The following is a 19,265-nucleotide window of genomic DNA, read 5'->3' on the forward strand; positions in this document are numbered from 1 at the left end:
TTATATGGTCCAAGTTTCACTATCTGCAACCTCCTAAAAATATGTTATGCAAAATTCCAAACTGACCTGTTTGAAACTGATTTCAGAAGCATTTAGAAACCCAAATTTTATTTGAGCAAATATTTGACATGATAGCAAACCAACATCTGAAATTTGAATTTTCAATGAGATTTTGCCTCAATAGGGTCTGTTTCCTCAAAATCTAATAGGTCGTGTGAGGGGAACGCACAAGTCAAGAACTAGACCTTGGGACAACAATATGAGGTGTGGCCCACTGTCACCACAACCACTACCTCCTGCTCTTCTGTGGACTTTCACCATAGGGAGGCTTCGCTATGTTAGGTCACCTGAAGGTTCTATCAAGCACAATGGACAAGGTGACAAAATAGGTTTGAAAAAGACAACTCCACCTATGAACAAGGCTCAACTAGCACAATAGGGCAACTTGCTTCCTCAAATAGGCCTAATTAGGGAATAACACGATCTAGGGCTTGAGAAACAACAAGGTAATTATATCAATCTATGATCACAATGCCAAGAAAAGGCTTCCAACAAATGTATCCCTTCAACTTATGGAACAAGAAGCCTTCAATAAGCCCCAAGTTGAAGCCTAGGGCAAACTAGGGCTTTTCTAGGGCAAGGGATGTTTGCCCTAAAATAAAGAAATTAGCTAACGAGAATTAGATGATTTTGAGGCAAATACCTCACCTCCATGTGTGGAATCCCTCTATCAAGCAACACCTTGAATGTAGTTAAGAAGATGCCCTAGCCATAGCTAGTGAATTCCTTGAGAGGTCGAAAAAGAGGTTTAGAAGGAGAAAAAGTGTGATTTAACATGATTTTAAGATGATCAACCATGCAACAGAATGCTAGTGCCTTGATCTTGGGTGATGGAGTCTAAGGGATGTTGAAAGATTGCTAAAGCTTGGCAATAAAGTAAGGAAATAAGAAACCCTAAGTTTCAAACCCTAACTATTATTTTTGTGAGGCAACAAAGACAATGGGGAGAGCTAGTTTAACGGTTCACCCATGGGATTGTCATTCACATTCTATAAGTGGGCAATGCATGCAATAGTATTATCAAGTGTCAATAGAATAATTTCCAACCATAAATTTGGATATAGAAATTCTAAAGAAATAACCATTCGGTACAATAACCACAAATAATAAAGATTTATCAAATACAAGGAACACTTACAAAATAGAATGCATGAACAAGTCCTTTATTGCTCCAAAATGACATCTTCGAAGCTAAGAAATAGCTCCATTAGCAAAAATCCAACATAGATCACATCCCAACAAGATACAAGAGCACAATTCAGTAGGCTGAGTTTCTATAAGAGGGCCAAAAATGTCACAAGTGATGATGATCCAATGAGATATGCCTATCCGTTATTTACATGAGGATTAGGACAAATAATTATGACTATAAATCCCCTAAAGGTTGTTGATTTTGGTAGCATTGGATGTGCTCTACCCTTGAAAGTTGGTGAAGAGGCTAAGGCACATGAGATCTCCAAGACCCAAAAATCGTTTGAAGAAATTCCACTTGGATGAAGAGATATTAAAATAATTAATATTTTTAATGGGTTCTAAGTCTAAACTTAGGAAAATAAAAATATTAATGTGTATTAATATAAAATGGGTGAGAAAGTTCTAAGTGACAAGGATCAAGCCAGAGCTAATCTTAGTCACTGATTAGGGACTTAATCTCCGTCGTTGAATCGTCAACATGAAAAGTATAAGAGGAGGCTTGAGGGTCAGTTGGAGATACACCAAGTTGATCAAGAATTCGATTTTCTGGGGCAGGGTTTGTTGAGAAATCGAGTTAGTGATCTGTTGCAGCGAGGGGCAGTTTGACAGAAGGACGAGAATACATATCAGAGAGGCAGAGAAAGTGCCAGAGAGATAGCGCAAAGCCTAGGAAGGCTGACGTAGAGGTAGCCAGGACTGACACAAAGGCTGAGGAGGCCAACGCAGGTGACGTAGAGGGCCAAGAGGTTGACACAGAGGACCAAGAGGCTGACGCAAAGGGCCAAGAGGCTGATGCAAAGGGAGCTAAGGCTGACGCATAGGCAACTAAGTTTGATGCAGATAGCGTAGAGGGTTGCAGAGCTGACGATAGGCTGAAGAGGTAGCACTGAGGAATTTTCGTGGGGCAGACTAGGAGTTGAGAGGCAGACCCAGAGCCGTAAAGGGTGACGCGGTTCCAGAAAGAAGATTGGTGCAGCTTTCGCTATCTAGCTAAGGAGCTGTCGAAGTTGTTGTGGGATCAATCATCCGGTTGTTGATCAGCCGAAATATCTGTCTTCGAGGAGAGGTACTTCTTCTAAGAAAAATCTCTTAAGGGTGAGCCATTTTTGGTACCCTAGTTGTATTCAGAAACTGCATAATAATAAACCCTCATATCTGCTGCGCTGATTTTCCCGCATTGGGTTTTTCTGGGGACGATTGTCCAAAAATAACGGTGTCCCTTGTGTGATTGTCTTAGTTATTTCAGTTGCTAATCTGTATATGTGTGAAGGCTGCATTTGTGTTTATTTTGGTATTTATATTAATAAATAACTTGTTAATGGAATGAACAAATAGGAGATAATAAACCAGATAATGCAGTAGGCGTTTCTAATGTGTCAGACTTAGAAATTTCCACAAACATGAGTTAAATCATTGAGTGACCTTGGATTACAAACCAACCCATTAGCTAACATGAAAATAAGCCTAATTTTCCCACACGTGTGAGCCAGAGCCTCTATAATGCTAATGTCATCCATCATAAATGCTCCAAATGCCATGTCCAAGGGTGATCAGGTATCGAAGATGGTGTAGAACCTTGTTAGATCCAAAATTTGAGGGTTGGCCCTCAAATTTACCTCAAAATCTCCTAGATCCAAGTGTGGTGCTACAAAGTGGTCTTCATGGGTCTCCAACTACTAAATAAGGCCTCCTCTCCAGCGTTAGGGCTTCCTCTGGTGTAACAAGCCCTCCCTAGTCTCTTAGTGTGAGATCATCGTCATCTATGCTCTAAATCAACTCCTACTCATCAAGTTTTGTTACGGCCAACCTAGGGGCATGCTGGGTCCAGTGGTGTCATCCTGAGGAATCCTCAAATCCATGTCAAAGTTGATCAATGTCTCAAGTCCTGGAGGTACTTTGGGACATGTGCCATCTGCTAGTGTTGCTAGGAGGCTCTGGGTTCTCAACACTACACTTGTTTCGGCCAATGTACTCGTCTAAAGGGCCTGGGTAATTGTGGAGTGGGTGCCCAAAGCTTGGGCTGTTGAACCACTTGATAGAAAACAACAAGGATTCTAGTGAAAGCATGCATCCATCATAGACTAAGACCAATAATGAATCTAGGTAAATCAAACTTGAATGTTAAGGTCAATTTAATCCTTCAAACAAGTATCCCTTTCCAAAATTAGGACCAAGATCTCGCAAAGGTGTTTTCTCCGTAGGTAGGGATGGCTATAGGTCAACATATTAGGTGCTTGCATTACTTAAGGGGAAGTAACAGTTCCCTAGTCCACCATCTAATTGATAGGCGTTAGTGAATAATAATGTGTTCATGGAGGGGAGAAGACATCATGGCCAAGTGCCATGGTCAAAGTGACCAAATGATGGGGTATTCACATCTGAAGTGTATAGATGTGAGGAGGGAACATTCATGGATGCATGAGTTACCAACTCGACCTTGGTTTTTTCACCCCTCTTGTGGGCCTTTTACTTCTTGATTATTCCTTGTATTAAATTTATTGCTTATAGCTCAAGGGTTAGAGCTTGCTTTTCATGATGTAGCAGTGTATTACCCCTTGAAGATGAGTTAGTTTTTTCACTTCTCCCGGTTGAGACATGCAAGGTTTCCTTTTTGATGTAATGGAGCATCATGTGCTCAAGAATTGGGTGATGGCCATATGAGATAAGTCGAGCTCATGCTAGGCTTTTGTGCACGTGCTAAGCTTTATATCCATACCAAGTTTTGCATTTTAATTTTTTGTTCTTTGTTTTGTCGTGGCCATGATGTGCTTTTTCCTTTTCTTTTAGCTGCATTAACCTCCCAGGGAAAAGTTTTCGTGCACTACTCAAGGTATGTGAACATATGAATGCCAAATGCCCAAGAACCAATGGCAGGTTGTACCTGAAGAATGAAGGTGAAACATAGGGTTTGTAAGGTGGGGTGGAAGGTGTTAAGTGTGACATATGGAAGTTGGAACATGCTATTTGAACCATGGCTTCCTTCCTAGGTAGTGCCCCTCCTATAACCCAAAGGGCCTTAAGGGAGGTCCCACTGGACTAGGGTCAAAGATTAACCCCCTAGGTAAGGTGAGAGAACAAGAATACAGTCAAGGTTTGTCAATCTTCTAGATCACCCCATTATCCATACTAAATGCCTAAAAAGAAACAAGTATAAGCACTCGATAACAAAATGATCAAAGTACCTTTTGAGTGGCAGCGCACGTTCATCTAAGTGCTAATGGAAGATGGGTGAGAAACACTTGGTTGATGCAAGTGGCAGAGGCACATGGCATATCATCGTCTAATGGTCGCTGGCATGGGATGTCTGGCTATCAAATGTAGGAGAAATTTTTTCCTCCAATAGGTTACCCATTTTGGTGGGTAGCAGGGTGAAAGTTTCACGTGATGGAACCACTCAGAAAAGAGTTATAATGATAAATCTCAAAATGACCTATTTGAGACTGATTTTAGGAGCTTTTAGGAACACTAACTTCCTTGGAGTATGTCTTCGAAAATATAGTGAACCAAGATCTGAAATTTGAAGCAGATATTGCTTGAGATTTCTTCGCAATATTGTCAAAGTTCCATCATTTGAAATATTCTAGAAAAATAGTTATAGAAAAAATGCCATGATGGCTTGTTTGAAGCATCAAAGCCCTAGGATGATGAATTTTGATAGAAAATGTTATTATGATCTTTGCACGTTGAAAACTATAAGAAACCCATAATTATTGTTCCCTTCAAGGGGTGAAACCTTGTTTTATAATGAATACAATGTACATAAAAACATTTAATGATTCTAAGACTAGGTCTCCTTAGTGTGTGTGTGTCTATATATATATAGAGAGAGAGAGAGAAAAGACAAAGGGTACAATTATAATAAAATTAGAGCATGAGAGGTTCTAGCCTATATAACAATATGACAATAGAAATGCAATAACTGAATATGTAGGGCTTAATACGAGGTTTGAGGGTTACGATGGGGCTTATATAGGGCTTAACAAAAGCTTTTGTAATGTAGATTGTTGATTTTTCCTTAGGCCCTAGATCTTGTCTATGCCTAATCACACACATAAATACACTAGGAATTCTCAACATACAAGCGCTTTGCATAGTGGAAATATTCAACAGTGAAATCAATTAAGTACATAGAGATTTGAGTGGAAAGCTCGATTATTTTATTAGTCCATCAATAAAATAATCATGGGGCTCCTGTGTTAGGGATCATGGCCCTCCAAATCATTAGTACAACTAGTAGACATAGTATACAATTAGGGCTTTGTTAGTTTGTGTAGCTCGCACACATGTTCTAGTCTTAGGTGGTGTCTATGAGGCTAGAAACACAAATGGATTAATTATCTCCAATACCCAAAAAAAGTTTCTAAGGAAAATTGTCTTAATTAGATTTAATTAGCCAGTTTAATTATTTTCCTAAGTCTAACTTAGGAAAACTGGTCAATTAATCAATATTAATTGAGACAAGTCAATTTTCCTCTAGTGACTTCTAGAGACGTCATGTGATGCGGTCAACATGATCTCCGTGATTGATTGAGATTAGATTGTGGCTATTGATTGTTCAATGAGAGATTGTAAGAGGAGATCGATGGGATCCTTGGAGATTATTCGGACAAGCAAATTTGTAGTGATAGAAAGGGCGCAGTGATAGCGTGGAGGACATCGACAACGTGGTTTTAGTAGGAGAAATTGATGAGAGAATCTCCAAAGAAATTCTTCATAGAGTTTCCATTTTTCTGAGAGAAGGAAGGGGGCCAAATTATTTTTAGAGCGGGAGGCTGATCTAACCAGCATGAATTGCGAGTTTATCCAATGCTAGTTGCCAGAGGCTCGATTTTATTGCCAGTTGCCAGATCGATTTCTTGTAAGAAATGCAAGTGGGGTTTTGAAGTTGTTGGAGGTAGAAAAATTCACCGAGTTGTTTTTCTAGAGGCAATGCGAGCTTTTGGAAGATACAATGCTCATTTCCAGTGGCTAGTGCGAATTGCTGGAGGAAGTGCGAGTTGCACAAAGAGGGCAGAGTTGCTTTGCAAAAGGAAATCTTGGATTTCCAGTTCAATTTTACCAATAGATGTGAAGGAAAAATATTGCTGGAGTTTTGCCAGTAAGAGGCAAGTAATTTATGTGATCCTTGATTTCTGAAGAATTAATAATATAAACCCTCATTTGTAGAATTGGTTTTCCCCGCACTAGGGTTTTTCTAGTGACGATTTGTCAAAAAATATCGGTGTCTATTATTTTGTATGTGATATTTTTTTGTTCCTGTGATTTAATTTTGGTGATGTTGCAGTAGTGTTTTATTTAGTATTTGTCGCATCTAATTGCAGAAGACAAATAATATTTTATAGATAGTCGGATAATAACTAGTTAATTGCAACAATGTTAAAAATTTCACAGGTTTAAGATTTGCTTCTTGAGATCCTCAGTCTGCCCAAAGAGGACAAGAACAAAACAAACAACTTGCTGAATATATCCTTTCACCATTAGATTTTTCAGTTCATATTTGCTCTTGACACTTAGTTGTCCTTTGCTTTCATTATACTGAGAAGTAACTCCTTTAACTCCTTTGCATACCCTACTTCTCACAATGAGTTTAGTCCTTGAAACCACTGCATAATCAACTCCATAACTTACAACTACACATAATGACTTACATCCTTTAAGGTCACTGTATAATCAACCCTTTAACACGTTCAACTTCTCATAGTGGCTTGGTTCTTTAAGTCACTGCACATCTTGTGTTTTTCTTTGTTGTCTAAAGCACTCTTTTTTGAATGGACTTCAAACCTCCAACTCGACAACCCAACTCCTTCATCACTTTAACCCTCCATGTTGTCTCATGACGTTGCTCTCTTTTTGAGGTACTTCGTTGCCTCCGTTCGCTATTCGAGGCCATCGTTAGCCTCTTTTAGGGCCAGGCTTGTCACATGACTTCAACGAGACTTCTAAGGCCTTTCGACCTTCCACAACACGCTGTTTTGAGGCTTGTTAGGCCACTCTCCAATGCTTGACCCTCTTCCCTAACTAAGAACAAAACTCACACTTTAGACAAAATGTTTGGTGGCCTCTTGCACCTTACCTTGTCCTGGACAAAGCCCTTCTAGGTCGTGGATCACACATAGAATTATTGGGCTATCTACTTGGGAAAACTCAGCATCTTCCAACACAAGACAAACCATAAACTTATGCCCCTTCTTGCTGCGACTACTCTTGGGTTTTTGCGTCAACAAGATGAGTTGCTATTTTTGGTTTTGTTCACACTTATTAAAACCCTTGCCCTCGACCTTCCTTCAGTCCATCTGGTCACCCTTGACCTCCTTCATAACTTCAACAACATGGACAGATCTCCATCTTTGGCCTTGGTCAGGCCTTAAATCAAACTTGACCTGATTTCTAACCCTCCAAAACCTCGTTCCTTAGCTGGTCTTTGACTCGGCCTTCTTAGAACAAGAGTTGCGTCTTTTCTTAAGGGTATCTATCTCAACCTCCATAAGCAAAACTCGGCCCTCTTAGGGCACTCCTTGTACAAGAGAAGTCACATCTCTCTTGCACACAACGAGTCTCCCCTTTGGCTCTCCTCAATTTATACTTTCCCTTGGGTCATTTAGGAAGCCACTAGAACTTAGGGTTTTGGCCTCTTAACCCTTTAGAATAAATAATTATTTTCTATTGGTCCTAAACCCACTGCTTTGGGTAGATTGCCCAACCAATCACTTTTGGTGAGTATCCTTCTCGGAAATACCTTCCGAGCTACCTAAAATTCTAAGATCTTTCTTGCTCTTGTTCTCTCTCCACTCTAGCTTTGAGGAATGATGTGTAAAACTAATGATAGGTTTAAGATGTATTGCATTTATTTATCTTAAACTGCAAACTTCTCTATTTCTGCAACTTCATTTGAAGTGTCCTCTATGCCTTCAACAAATTTCAATAATTTTTTATTTGTGAATATGTTCTACATTTTGAATGTCTAGATTAAATTGTTCCTTTCATCCAATTCCACTTCAAAAGACGAATAGTTGAAATGTATGTCATTTCTTCCTCTTATTTAATAGATTCCCCATACCATAACAACTGCCAACAAAGTTTGATTACTAATACTATGCAACTTTGCTATTTGACTATCATAACAAGAATTCATTTAGGATTAGAATGACAATAGTTCCACTAAGAACTTCTCAGGATCAAATTTAGCTGTGATACCATAGTAGAATTTTACAAGTCAAAATTGTCAAGTGAACAAATTTTAGTTTGCAAAGCACTACTGGTGCTCTAGGTGCATGGTAATACACCCAAACTTGTTAACTTTAGATACGATTGTAAATTTGCTGGTTTATAGTACGACTTTTGCATAATGCTTTGCTTCCTTTTCTAATTAATGTTGCAATACAACCTCACATGAGTTTTCTCTACAAATTCAACGTAGCACTTGTGCTAATGAAGTGGTGCAAGAGCAACAAGCAGCCAAAACCTATTCATGCTTATTTTTGTGCCATGGAAACAATATTCTATCCGCTCCTATGCTATTACATTATGGACTACTGTGTGTAATGAGTTTTCATTAAAATTTCCAACATTAATATTCTTCAGCAAATACAATTTGTTTCTCACTAAATACTCAGAGAAGAAGTTGCATTTAAGTAAAGCAAATGGCCTTCAAAAACGTTTATTTCAGTTTTCTTTTCTTCTCCAGGATTAACATTAGTGAGATCATGACTATTTTCTTCATTTATTCGATTTCAAATGTGAATCAATAGTGAGACTAGATATTGCATCTGAATTGATTGTAAAGAATTCTCATAACCTAAAATATTTCTTGGTTGTGCGAGTTAAAGTGACATGATTGAAACAAAGGAACAAAGTAAAAGTACATGCATAGAGAAACTACTTGTGCACACATAAGATGCAGCCATATATAACAAGAAAAATGAAGTATACCTCTACCTATTGTAAGAAGTTACTATGGAGCATCATGTCTTGTGAATTTTGGAGGGGACTGCAAGAGTCGCAAAGAATGGCTCACTGCTTGCATTTTACATGTCTCTATATATTATTTTATGATTATTAGAAAATTAGATGGTGGAAACTATCAATGCAAGTGAAAAGTCGATGAATAAATACAAGTTTCACCCCTAATGGTTATTGACACTAACAATAGTTATTGTTCTTAGCAACACTGCAGTCATCTTGAATGTGACCTTAACAATACTTTAGATATCTTGAATGTGATCAAACCAAGCAATGCTGGTGCAAAAAAACTTTTTATCCTTATATTTGGGTTACAGGTTCCCTGCCTTTGCAATACATGTGCATGTCATGAAGACCTTATCGGTGGAGCTAAGGGTTTTGAATCACTAAGCAAGTGAGCTAAAAGCTTTTGGACTTCATTATTTTTTTATGTCTAAAATGTCTCCTTTTAATTGCATTAGTGTTAGCTAAGGCATTAGATTGCGAATATGTTTTCCATTGGACCATTTAGTGTTTGTGAATGGATACACGAATCAATGTGCCATTTAATGGACCATTATCTTGGTTTGTGATTTTCTCTTTCTAATTTATTTTATGAAGCTTGAAAAAATTATTATATAGCCTCAATCTGTCCACATCACATGAACTACATGTATTATAATCCTCCATGGAAAGTAGTGATGAATTTTCTACAAGCTGTATAGTACAATATGATTTTTTGCCAGATAATTACTCCTAATGATTTCCTACCAGTATTTTATGCCACTATTATCATTGAATAGTTATACTTAAGAAAATCTCAACAGTAAATACAGCGGAAATAGTAAAGATCATAGAAAGACAACCATGCACAATAGGGACAACAAAATTTACCCTGGAAACCCAACTATGGGAGAAAACCCAACAACTTTTCTTTAGGAGAAATTACTCTTAAATAAGGTTTACAAAATCAACAATTTTGTCTGGAAATTTGTGTCCATAATCCAAGTCAAATAGTAGTCAACCTGGTGAAATCTTCAGCAAGTCAATGCTAGTCAAACTAGTGAAAACAATAAAGAAGTCAACACTGGTAAAATAGTCAGCGTGCTGTCAAATTTTACCCTGCAGTCAAAGTTGGCCTTGTGGTCAACCTGCTGTCAGTTCCTATTGTCAATTATGGTCAACCCTGCGGTCAATTGCAGTACAGATTTCGGTCAAACCACAGTTAAATCCGCTTGGTCAAATAATCAAACTTGGTCAATTGCTGCGATCAAATTCCTCCTTCTGTTCACACATGTGACAGTACAAGAATGCTGGTCAAGCTTGTCCAAGAACTCGGTTAAAGTCTCCTTCAAATGTGTGACCAAGAGAGATAGAAAGATAGAAGGCTGATCTCCAAAACAGGCTTGTTCATGCTCAGATTTTCAATTTTCATTTGTTGGAGAAAATGAAATGTCACATCATCTATAGATACTAGTTGAATGGGGTGAAATAACCCAAGGGGAATGTCCCTTCACCCTCCTAGGACGACTTGACTATTCTGGGGCGACTTGTCATTCAAAAATCAAAATTTTAATTTTATTCTACATAATTGTTGTAAGCTGACTTGGGCATGCGGGAATACCTCCCGATGCTACACAAAAAATCAACACTCCCTCTTAGAGAGGGAGGTGTTCTCCTTTATTGCAACAAATTTCTCCTTAGCTGAAATTTCTCCTCCACAAGAAAAGTTCATGAGCTTGCTATGTTGATGTAGTGTCTTTTAACATGTAGGTTTTGGCAACTTAACTGCGGTCCAGGTCCTCCAGAGGGACATATTGACACCCATACATGAGGCGTTGAGAGCCATGGGCCTCGGGACAGTTGTATAACATCACTTGTATCCATGGGCATGTTCAACACCTGCAATGTTCTTGCACTTTGCCCTACATCATTTACATTTATGGGATGATGCACCTGGACCAACATGCCCCCAAGCGGCTTAGCAGTGATCACAAAGGTAGGCGGTTGATCCAGGGCCGAGATAAGGATGGTCTCATACTGTGAGACATGGAAGGGCTAGTACCATCTTGAGACCCCCTAAGTTGGAGCAGAGCTAGGCATATTGAGCACACGAAGACCCATGAGACCCATTTTGTGCCCCAAACCCAACGTTGAGGTGCACAAGATGTTTACAACATGGGTCTAGGGGCCAACCCCTAGGTGATGATTTTAGAAGGCCTCTACACTTGCGAAGGCATATATTGCCCTCAACCCTTGCCTTAAGCAAGCCCACACTAGCATGATGTCAGCATTTTGGCTTGCACATATGAAGTTTTATTTAATTTGTCAAAGGCTACCAGGTCGACTTGGCACCTAGCACATTGTTTGTATGTTTAGAAGGGCTTGTAGGCTAAATAGGCATTCATATGCCTCATATAAATATCAAATTTAGAAACATGTCATTGTAACCTGTCATCATCGCACCTCTTGGATTTCCAGCCTCATTAGAGGAATTTAGACTTGTTCTCTTGTGGATGAATTGGAAATCTTGGATGCATTTTGATATTTGAAGTTGATCTTGGGTATTCTTTGGAGCTATTCTTTGGTCTAATGGATGGAAATCTTGCATGTTATCTTGTGAGTGCACTCAACTGTTGAATATTTGTTTGTATATGTCTAATGTATGGAATAATTGATTCTAGGTCATGCTAAATTGTGCCCTAATTTGTTGAAGATTAATTGAATTGCTATCTAGATTAATATTGTATACATTACTCATACATAACATGTGATGAATTGTCCTAGTGGTGAACTCCTAGTAGCTCTCCCATGAAAATTCATTTTTGCATTGAATAGGTAGGTGCTTGAAATTTTGTTGCTAGGGCATCAAATTTTGGCCTCCTTAGAAACATTTTTAGTTTATCTATGTCATCCTAAACTCCATTCTCCCAAAGGACAAGGGATTGGTCCAGTTGGTTGGTGATCATTTGCCTTTCTTATCCATTTCTTCTCTCCTTAAGCCCCTTTAAGGCTAAGGTAGTGAACTAGGGATTAACGTGAATCCCTAGGCAAGGTGAGTTCTAGAAATTGAAGAGCTTAAACATCAAGAGAATAGTATTTGCCACAAAATCTATCCTTTTGTAGGGCGTCCACTTTAATTTCATACATAAACTCTCTTTCCCTAGTTGTTTTCCCCAAGAGGGAAACCCTAGTTTTACTTTCCTTCAACTTGGGGGCTTCTTGAAGGTTTCATGAACCTTGAATTTGCTAATATACATTGTTGGAAACCTTTTCTTCTGGCCTTTGTCTTTGGTTACCCCAACACTCAACCCATTAATCAAACCTTAGGTCTTGTGCCTCATCAAATAGTCCCCTACCAAGAAAGCAAATTGCCTCCCATTGGAGCCTTAAACCTAAATTGTGCCTTTGTTGTAGAAAGACTTATTGTGTCACCTTTTATCCTAACCTTAGATTATCCATTAGGTGATCTCACATACTTGGACTCCTCCCTTTGGTGAAAATCTGTAGAGAGTAGGGGGTTTTAGCTGTGGTGACAATGGGCCACAACCCCATTGTTGTCTCTTGGTCTAGTTTATACCTTGTAGGGTTTCCGTCTCCAAGGCCTGCAAGATTTTGCAGCAACAGTGCCTATGTACAAAATCTTATTATTACAAGGACTTGACGATCAATTTGCAATTCAAATTTGAAGTTGGAGATATCTTGAAGTAGATCCCAATAGCTTTTGATGCATAATAGCAGTTCCACGTTGTTTCCAAGGCACAATGTACCTTTTCAAATCGTTGTAAACACCAATTAATTAAATTAATATTACAATTTCTGACCTGGATTATGATTCATCTAGGTTGTTTGCATAAACTAGTTGATGATGTCATTTTTCTGATTTGACATTGTTATAGTCATATTATGTGTATGTCTATGAGGTCAAGTAGATACTCAATATAAGAAATAATTATTGAGAAGAACATGAAGCTTTGTTATTAGGAAATGAAAAAATCTTATTAGAATGGTCCAAGAAACTTTCTAAAGAAACTAACTTGGATGTAGTTTAATATTTTGGAAGTTTATTGTAGTAAAGGCTAGGTTAAAAAATGTTGATATTTTAGCTATGGTTGGTCTTCATAATTTCTTTTGTATTTGTACTAACGAAAAATGAACGATATTTGTTAAAAAAAATTGTATGAAGCATGTTCTTCATGCTTGCAAGGAAAAGGATTATTTTGTATTCAAAAGTAAATTATTATAAGGCTCATTAAAGAGTGGGAGAATGAAATATTTTGAATTTGAATTTTTACCTCCAAAAGGACCAAGTCAGCCCTCCGAAAGTTAGGTCAGCTCCAGCGAAGGACGCACCCCTTCGGCATAAGGAAAAAGTATATAAAGGGCCTACTCATTCCTCCAAGTAGTAAAGAACAACTCACATCTGTGGATATGATCTGAGGCAAAGTTTCAGATGGTCTGAGGCAACATATAGCATATCTCTAAGGCAACGGATTTGTCTCTGTGTGGCTCGAATATATATCTTTGTGGCTCACATATATGTCTCTTTGTGTCTCGCATATATCTCTCTCTGTGTCTTGTGTATATGTCTCTCTGTGGCTTGCATATATATCTCTCTGTGGCTCGCATATATGTTTCCTTGTGGCTCGCATCTGTGACCCTGAGGCTAATTTCAGGGACAAGAGGGCCGAGAGCCTGAGGCTAAATTTCAGATACAAAGGATCGAGATAATGAGGTTGATTCTCTGTGTAAAGAGGCTGACCTATGTGGAAAAATGCAAGTATTGTAGCATAGTTAGAGGATGTGTTGCAAAGCTTCTTTGGACAATTGGAGGGATGACTTGGTTTTTGGAAGTTGGTCATCTCGTATATATATCTCTTTGTGTCATGTATATGTCTCTCTGTGGCTTGCATATATATCTCTTTGTGGCTCGCATATATGTCTCTCTGTGGCTCGCATATATATCTCTCTGTGGCTCACATATATGTCTCCTTGTGGCTCGCATTTGTGACCCTAAGGCTAATTTCAGGGACAAGAGGGCCAAGGCCCTGAGGCTAAATTTCAGGGACAAAGGACTGAGATCCTGAGGTTGATTCTCTGTGTAAAGAGGCTGACCTATGTGGAAAAATGCAAGTATTGTAGCATAGTTAGAGGATGTGTTGCAAAGCTTCTTTGGACAATTGGAGGGATGACTTGGTTTTTGGAAGTTGGTCATATTGCATATATATCTCTCTGTGTCGTGTATATGTCTCTCTATGGCTTGCATATATCTCTCTTTGTGGCTCGCATATATGTCTCTCTGTGGCTCGCATATATATCTCACTGCGGCTCACATATATGTCTCCTTGTGGCTCGCATCTGTGACCCTGAGGCTAATTTTAGGGACAAGAGGGCCGAAACCCTGAGGCTAAATTTCAGAGACAGGACCGAGATCCCGAGGTTGATTCTATGTGGAAAGAGGCTGATCTATGTGGAAAAATGCAAGAATTGTAGCATACTTAGAGGACGTGTTGCAAAACTTCTTTGGACAATTGGAGGGCTGACTTGGTTTTTGGAGGTTGGTCATCACCACATCTCTTGTTGCATTGATTCTCTAAGGAAAAGGTTGGATGTGTTTTTCCTATGGTGGGTTTTCCCAGGGTAATATCTTGTGTTCCTTGCATTGGCTACTTTTTCATGGTCCTACTGTTTTTGTTTTGTTGATATCTTTTGTATAATTTACTTAATGATGAAGTCATGTTTAAGAACGTGTAATAAGATCAATTAATTCAACAAATTAAATTATCATTATAGAAGACCATGTAAAAATCAACATGGTATCATAGTGAGGTTGAAGAGGAGCTTGTAAGGTCAAAAGTGAAGATTTGTTTCCTTGTTTATGATTGAAAAGAATCACAAACCTAGTAGTATTCAAAGTGCCTTAGAAGGTCCATCAAACTAGAAGTATGACTAATAGTCTGCAAAGAAGAACAATGTCCAGGACCAATTTGGAAGGAATTTTTTGGGCCGAAAATTATTAGTTTTTGTAATCAAGCCAACCCTTAATCTCAGAATTTGTGACCAAGAAGCCTTAGAAGTGAAAGCAAAGATCTCGATGTATTATAAAAGAAGGAAGCCAAAGATCCAAACGGCAATGAAATCTGAAAGGCATGTCCACAAGGTCACATTTATAAATTTTGTGACAATATTGTTGAGGAGCAGATATGAGTCTAAGGGGTCTATAGTAAGACTTGCGATCTCCATTAATGATACGTTTGAGGGACTATAAAGTATCTTTAAAAGAAACTTTCAAGGAACTCTTGCTTGGATTCAAATTGAAGGAGTTCCTTCACTTACAATAAGTCTCACTTATGATCTTCAATCGTCGTTGAGGACAACATCATAATCTAGGCAAGTGAAAAACGAATGTTTATATCTGACCTGTTTGATCTTTGAAAAATGTTGCATAGTGTTTAGAATTAGACCTTGGAAAAGATGCATCATAGATGAGCACTCAAGTAATGTTCCTTTGAGGTTAGCTCATCGTAATGGAGAAAGTTGGCATACATAGAATATGGGGCCGAGTCTCTTTTTGAGTTTGAAAACTAAGGTCATCTTGAGTCAAATGAGTTTCTTTGGCAGACCGAATCTGTGTTTGACCCAAAGAACTAGGTCAAGGATAATAGTAAGTTATTCAAACATATTCTTGGATAATATTATGACCTAGAAAATTAATAACAACACTTGACATTCAAAGTGACCAAAAAGGCATAGTCACATGTGAATGAAATCTTCAGGAGATAAGAGTCAGATGGTGGACTTATTGGAATACTCAATGTTCCAGTATACTTTGCGAAGTCTACTAGAACTAGATCCAGAGCATAAATTATGCTAGGGTACCATTATTTGACTTAAGATGTCATCAAGAATTGAAGAAGTATTCCTATTATCAATTGCTTAATATTGGATATTTGATGAACTTCTAATTGAAGGCAATCATAAAAAAATCATCGTGCATAAATCAATTCTAGGGTTTTTGGATATTTAGGGTTTGTAAACCTTAGCAACAACAATGGCTTGGAAGCTCTAGGGTTTACCGACAAAATCCTAGAATTGGGTTTATATTACGTTTCCACTAAAAGAAGAAACCCTAGATAGGAATGACATGATGACGATGATATGGATGAAGTCACTAAAACTGCTGATGGATGCAAGAAGACTAAAGATCAAGAGGGAGTTAATATCTTCCCAAAAGATAAGTACTCTACATCTCTCTTATTTGATTATTACTAGTAATTAGTCTTGTCTTTTGAATTATTTTCTTGGTTGTGATTGTTCTTCCTTGACCTCCTAACAAGGATTGCAGGTACATAATGAAGGCTGCCAAAGCCTTGGCAGTAGATGGAAGAACAAGAGGAAAGTGGCGACAAAGAGATTCTTTGTGTTGAGATATTATAATGGACTTAGAGGGAGCAAAATGCCTTATGATTGGATGGCATAAAATTCAAAGTGAAAGAATGCTATGAAGGGACATCTTGTTAGGTACACTTCTATTAAGATTGTACTTCTCGATGAAAGAAGTGAACTACCTCAAGATAATGAGGTACATGAAGAAGTCCTCCACTTGTGAGTATAAGGAAGGTTTTGTTTAGGCTCCTCAGAGTTGATGCACTTGAATTGGTGGATTAAGGTTGATCCTACATGAATTGTTGACGGAAACAAAAAAGCTCATATGTCAGAGGGAGTTGCATTGACCAAAAGATTTGCTCCAAAGGGAGAAGTCATAGATCCTCTGGGAACTCTTGCTTGGATTCAAATGAAGGATATTGACTAGATATTTGATAGCACCAAGGGAAGAGGGAGCAAATCAGGATCTGCTAGAGTAATCGATGTAATCAAGATGATGGATCAAGAAAGCAGATCAAGTTACGGTTGAAGCCAAGGCATTCACTGACATGGTACAATTGGTCATGGCACAAAAGAGATGTACAACTGCAGGAATTCTATTGTGCTTAAAACAAAGGAAGTTCGTATATCGCTTTTGATTGGGATCTCGTGAATGAGCAGGAAGCAAACATCTGTGCTCTCAAAGGCCGAATATGTTGCAACATGAAAGGCAAATAATATGACTGCAGCTTGCATGACTGGTCAATCAGGTGTCGACGACAACATGATGACCAGTCAGGGCACCTTGAGACCTATTATCTCTACATAAATGACATGGTGCAAAGGAGAACAATAATGCTTGCGTATATCTCCATCGATGAGCAGATAACTGATGTTATGACGAAGTTGTTGCCTAGGGAGAAGTTTGTGTACTTCAGAGACAAGTTGGGGTGTGTGGAGATTATCCATCTTGTTGAGAGGGATTGTTGATATGTCTGCAACACGAATTGGCATTCTCCTAGTAGGGAGGATGGGTCCTGTTACCCACCACTTCGTGGGTGATATCCCTAGGAGAATTTTTTTCCCCAAGATGGTCCTCAGCCAGTAGCCAACAACCCCTTGCATCCCCCAAATAGCTCATTGTGCCATTACTCCAACACCTGAGCCAGCCATGTGGTCCCTCACCCATATGTCTTATCGTATGTTTGAAGGTGGGCCTCCCGAAACTAAAGGTTTGTCTTGTCATTTGGTAATTGAGTATTGAGTTTACTTAACATGGATACTTCTGGGCATGAACTAATGGGGGGATTCGGCGGAAAGAGTGGGCTAGGTTTGTGCTTTTGTCCCCTAGACCTCTTTTGGATGTTACCCTTGGATCTTAGTCCCATGGGATTTCCTTTACTGACCATTTGGTTTTAGGGTGGTACTACATGGGAAACCCTGATTTTGGGTGTGTGGTCTCGCTCCCTTATCCACATATATCACTCCGCTTCCATTTATTATAACCCCTTTCATGATCTTTCCCACATGGGTACACATTTCTTCACTGGGTTCATACAGGGTTAGCCTCGCCTTTCCCTACCATCACCTTGGGTCAGGCTTGGAATGATGCCCCAGAAGTTGAAGCAGCTAAAAAGAAAAAGTAAATCGTAAATGGCCACATTCAACAAGAAAATGTACCACAAGATGCAAAAGATGGTCAGGACAAATATATTTAGCACGTGGGCAAAAGCCAATACATGAGCTCTATCCATATCCATGGCCATCACCCTGCTTCCATAGGTTCTAGATGAGCCTCTTTTATCATTCAGGAACCCATGATTGTCCCAACCCCTAGTGGGTAATGAATCGCCCTACCTTAAAGGGGGTATTCACTGCTATATCTTAGACATCATGCTCTTATCCTTTGAGCCCTGAGAAATTAATCAAACAAAAATCATAAAAGGAAAAGGCATATAAAGAAGGGTGGAAAAATCAAGGTCAGGGCAATTCATGTACCACGATTGCTCCCTCCTATACATTATATACCCAGGTGTCGGCTTCCCTTTTTTTAGCTACCCTTGTACCCCGATATGTGGCCTAGGATTGCGTCTCTTCATTCCCTATTCCATTCACCTCTTTGTCACATGCCACCACCATTTGATGGGTGTACTTTGGACATACTAACTCCTTTAAAGATAGAGACCACCTAATGAGGTACTTGGTTAACCCCCTTTGGAACTTGGAGACATTGGCACATGCCAAAGCCCATTATGAAAGGGCATGCCATTATGAAGTGTCCACTTGTTGTCTGTGGTTTGTAAGCTCTTTCACTCGATTAGTTTAATGACTTGTTTTGCTAGAAGGCTAAGGGACACATTGAATCTTATGCAGGATTGTAGATGGCCTCCATTCTTAGTTTTGTCTCCCTATAGGGGGTCTTAATTCTCCAGAGGGCTCCATTGGCACATGTAGGGTGTGTGTAGAGAGCCGTGGGCCTCCACAACAGTAGACAAGACTCCATGGATCCCCAAGGATGGTAAGAGATTGCTCAAGATTCGCCTATTGGATGAGGAAGAAGCATCTGGTTCATCATGCCTAGCTGGCCCCACAATTGTACCATGGACTTGGCAGATGACCTAGGACTTGTATGCTGATTATCATCTGAGCCCCTATAGATGGTCTGTAGGCATATTCGATCTATTTGGAGACCCATGAGGTTATTTGGG

At 39.0% G+C, this 19,265-nt stretch overlaps 1 protein-coding gene across 5 annotated transcripts in view; it reads left to right on the forward strand.

Annotated features, from left to right (window-relative positions):
* Positions 1-19,265, forward strand: part of TERT (telomerase reverse transcriptase) — a 422,846-nt gene that overhangs the window by 179,278 nt on the left and 224,303 nt on the right. For all 5 annotated transcript variants that reach the window (XM_089437131.1, XM_089437132.1, XM_089437134.1 and 2 more), the window contains one exon: positions 9,460-9,607. In XM_089437131.1, the coding sequence (XP_089293257.1) occupies positions 9,460-9,607 (148 nt within the window). The remainder of the gene's footprint in view (positions 1-9,459; positions 9,608-19,265) is intronic.

This window comes from Pinus tabuliformis, chromosome 5_2 (assembly GCF_031772625.1).
Source record: "Pinus tabuliformis cultivar Carrire ecotype Pingquan chromosome 5_2, CPIR1, whole genome shotgun sequence".
Classification (NCBI taxonomy): Eukaryota; Viridiplantae; Streptophyta; class Pinopsida; order Pinales; family Pinaceae; genus Pinus; species Pinus tabuliformis.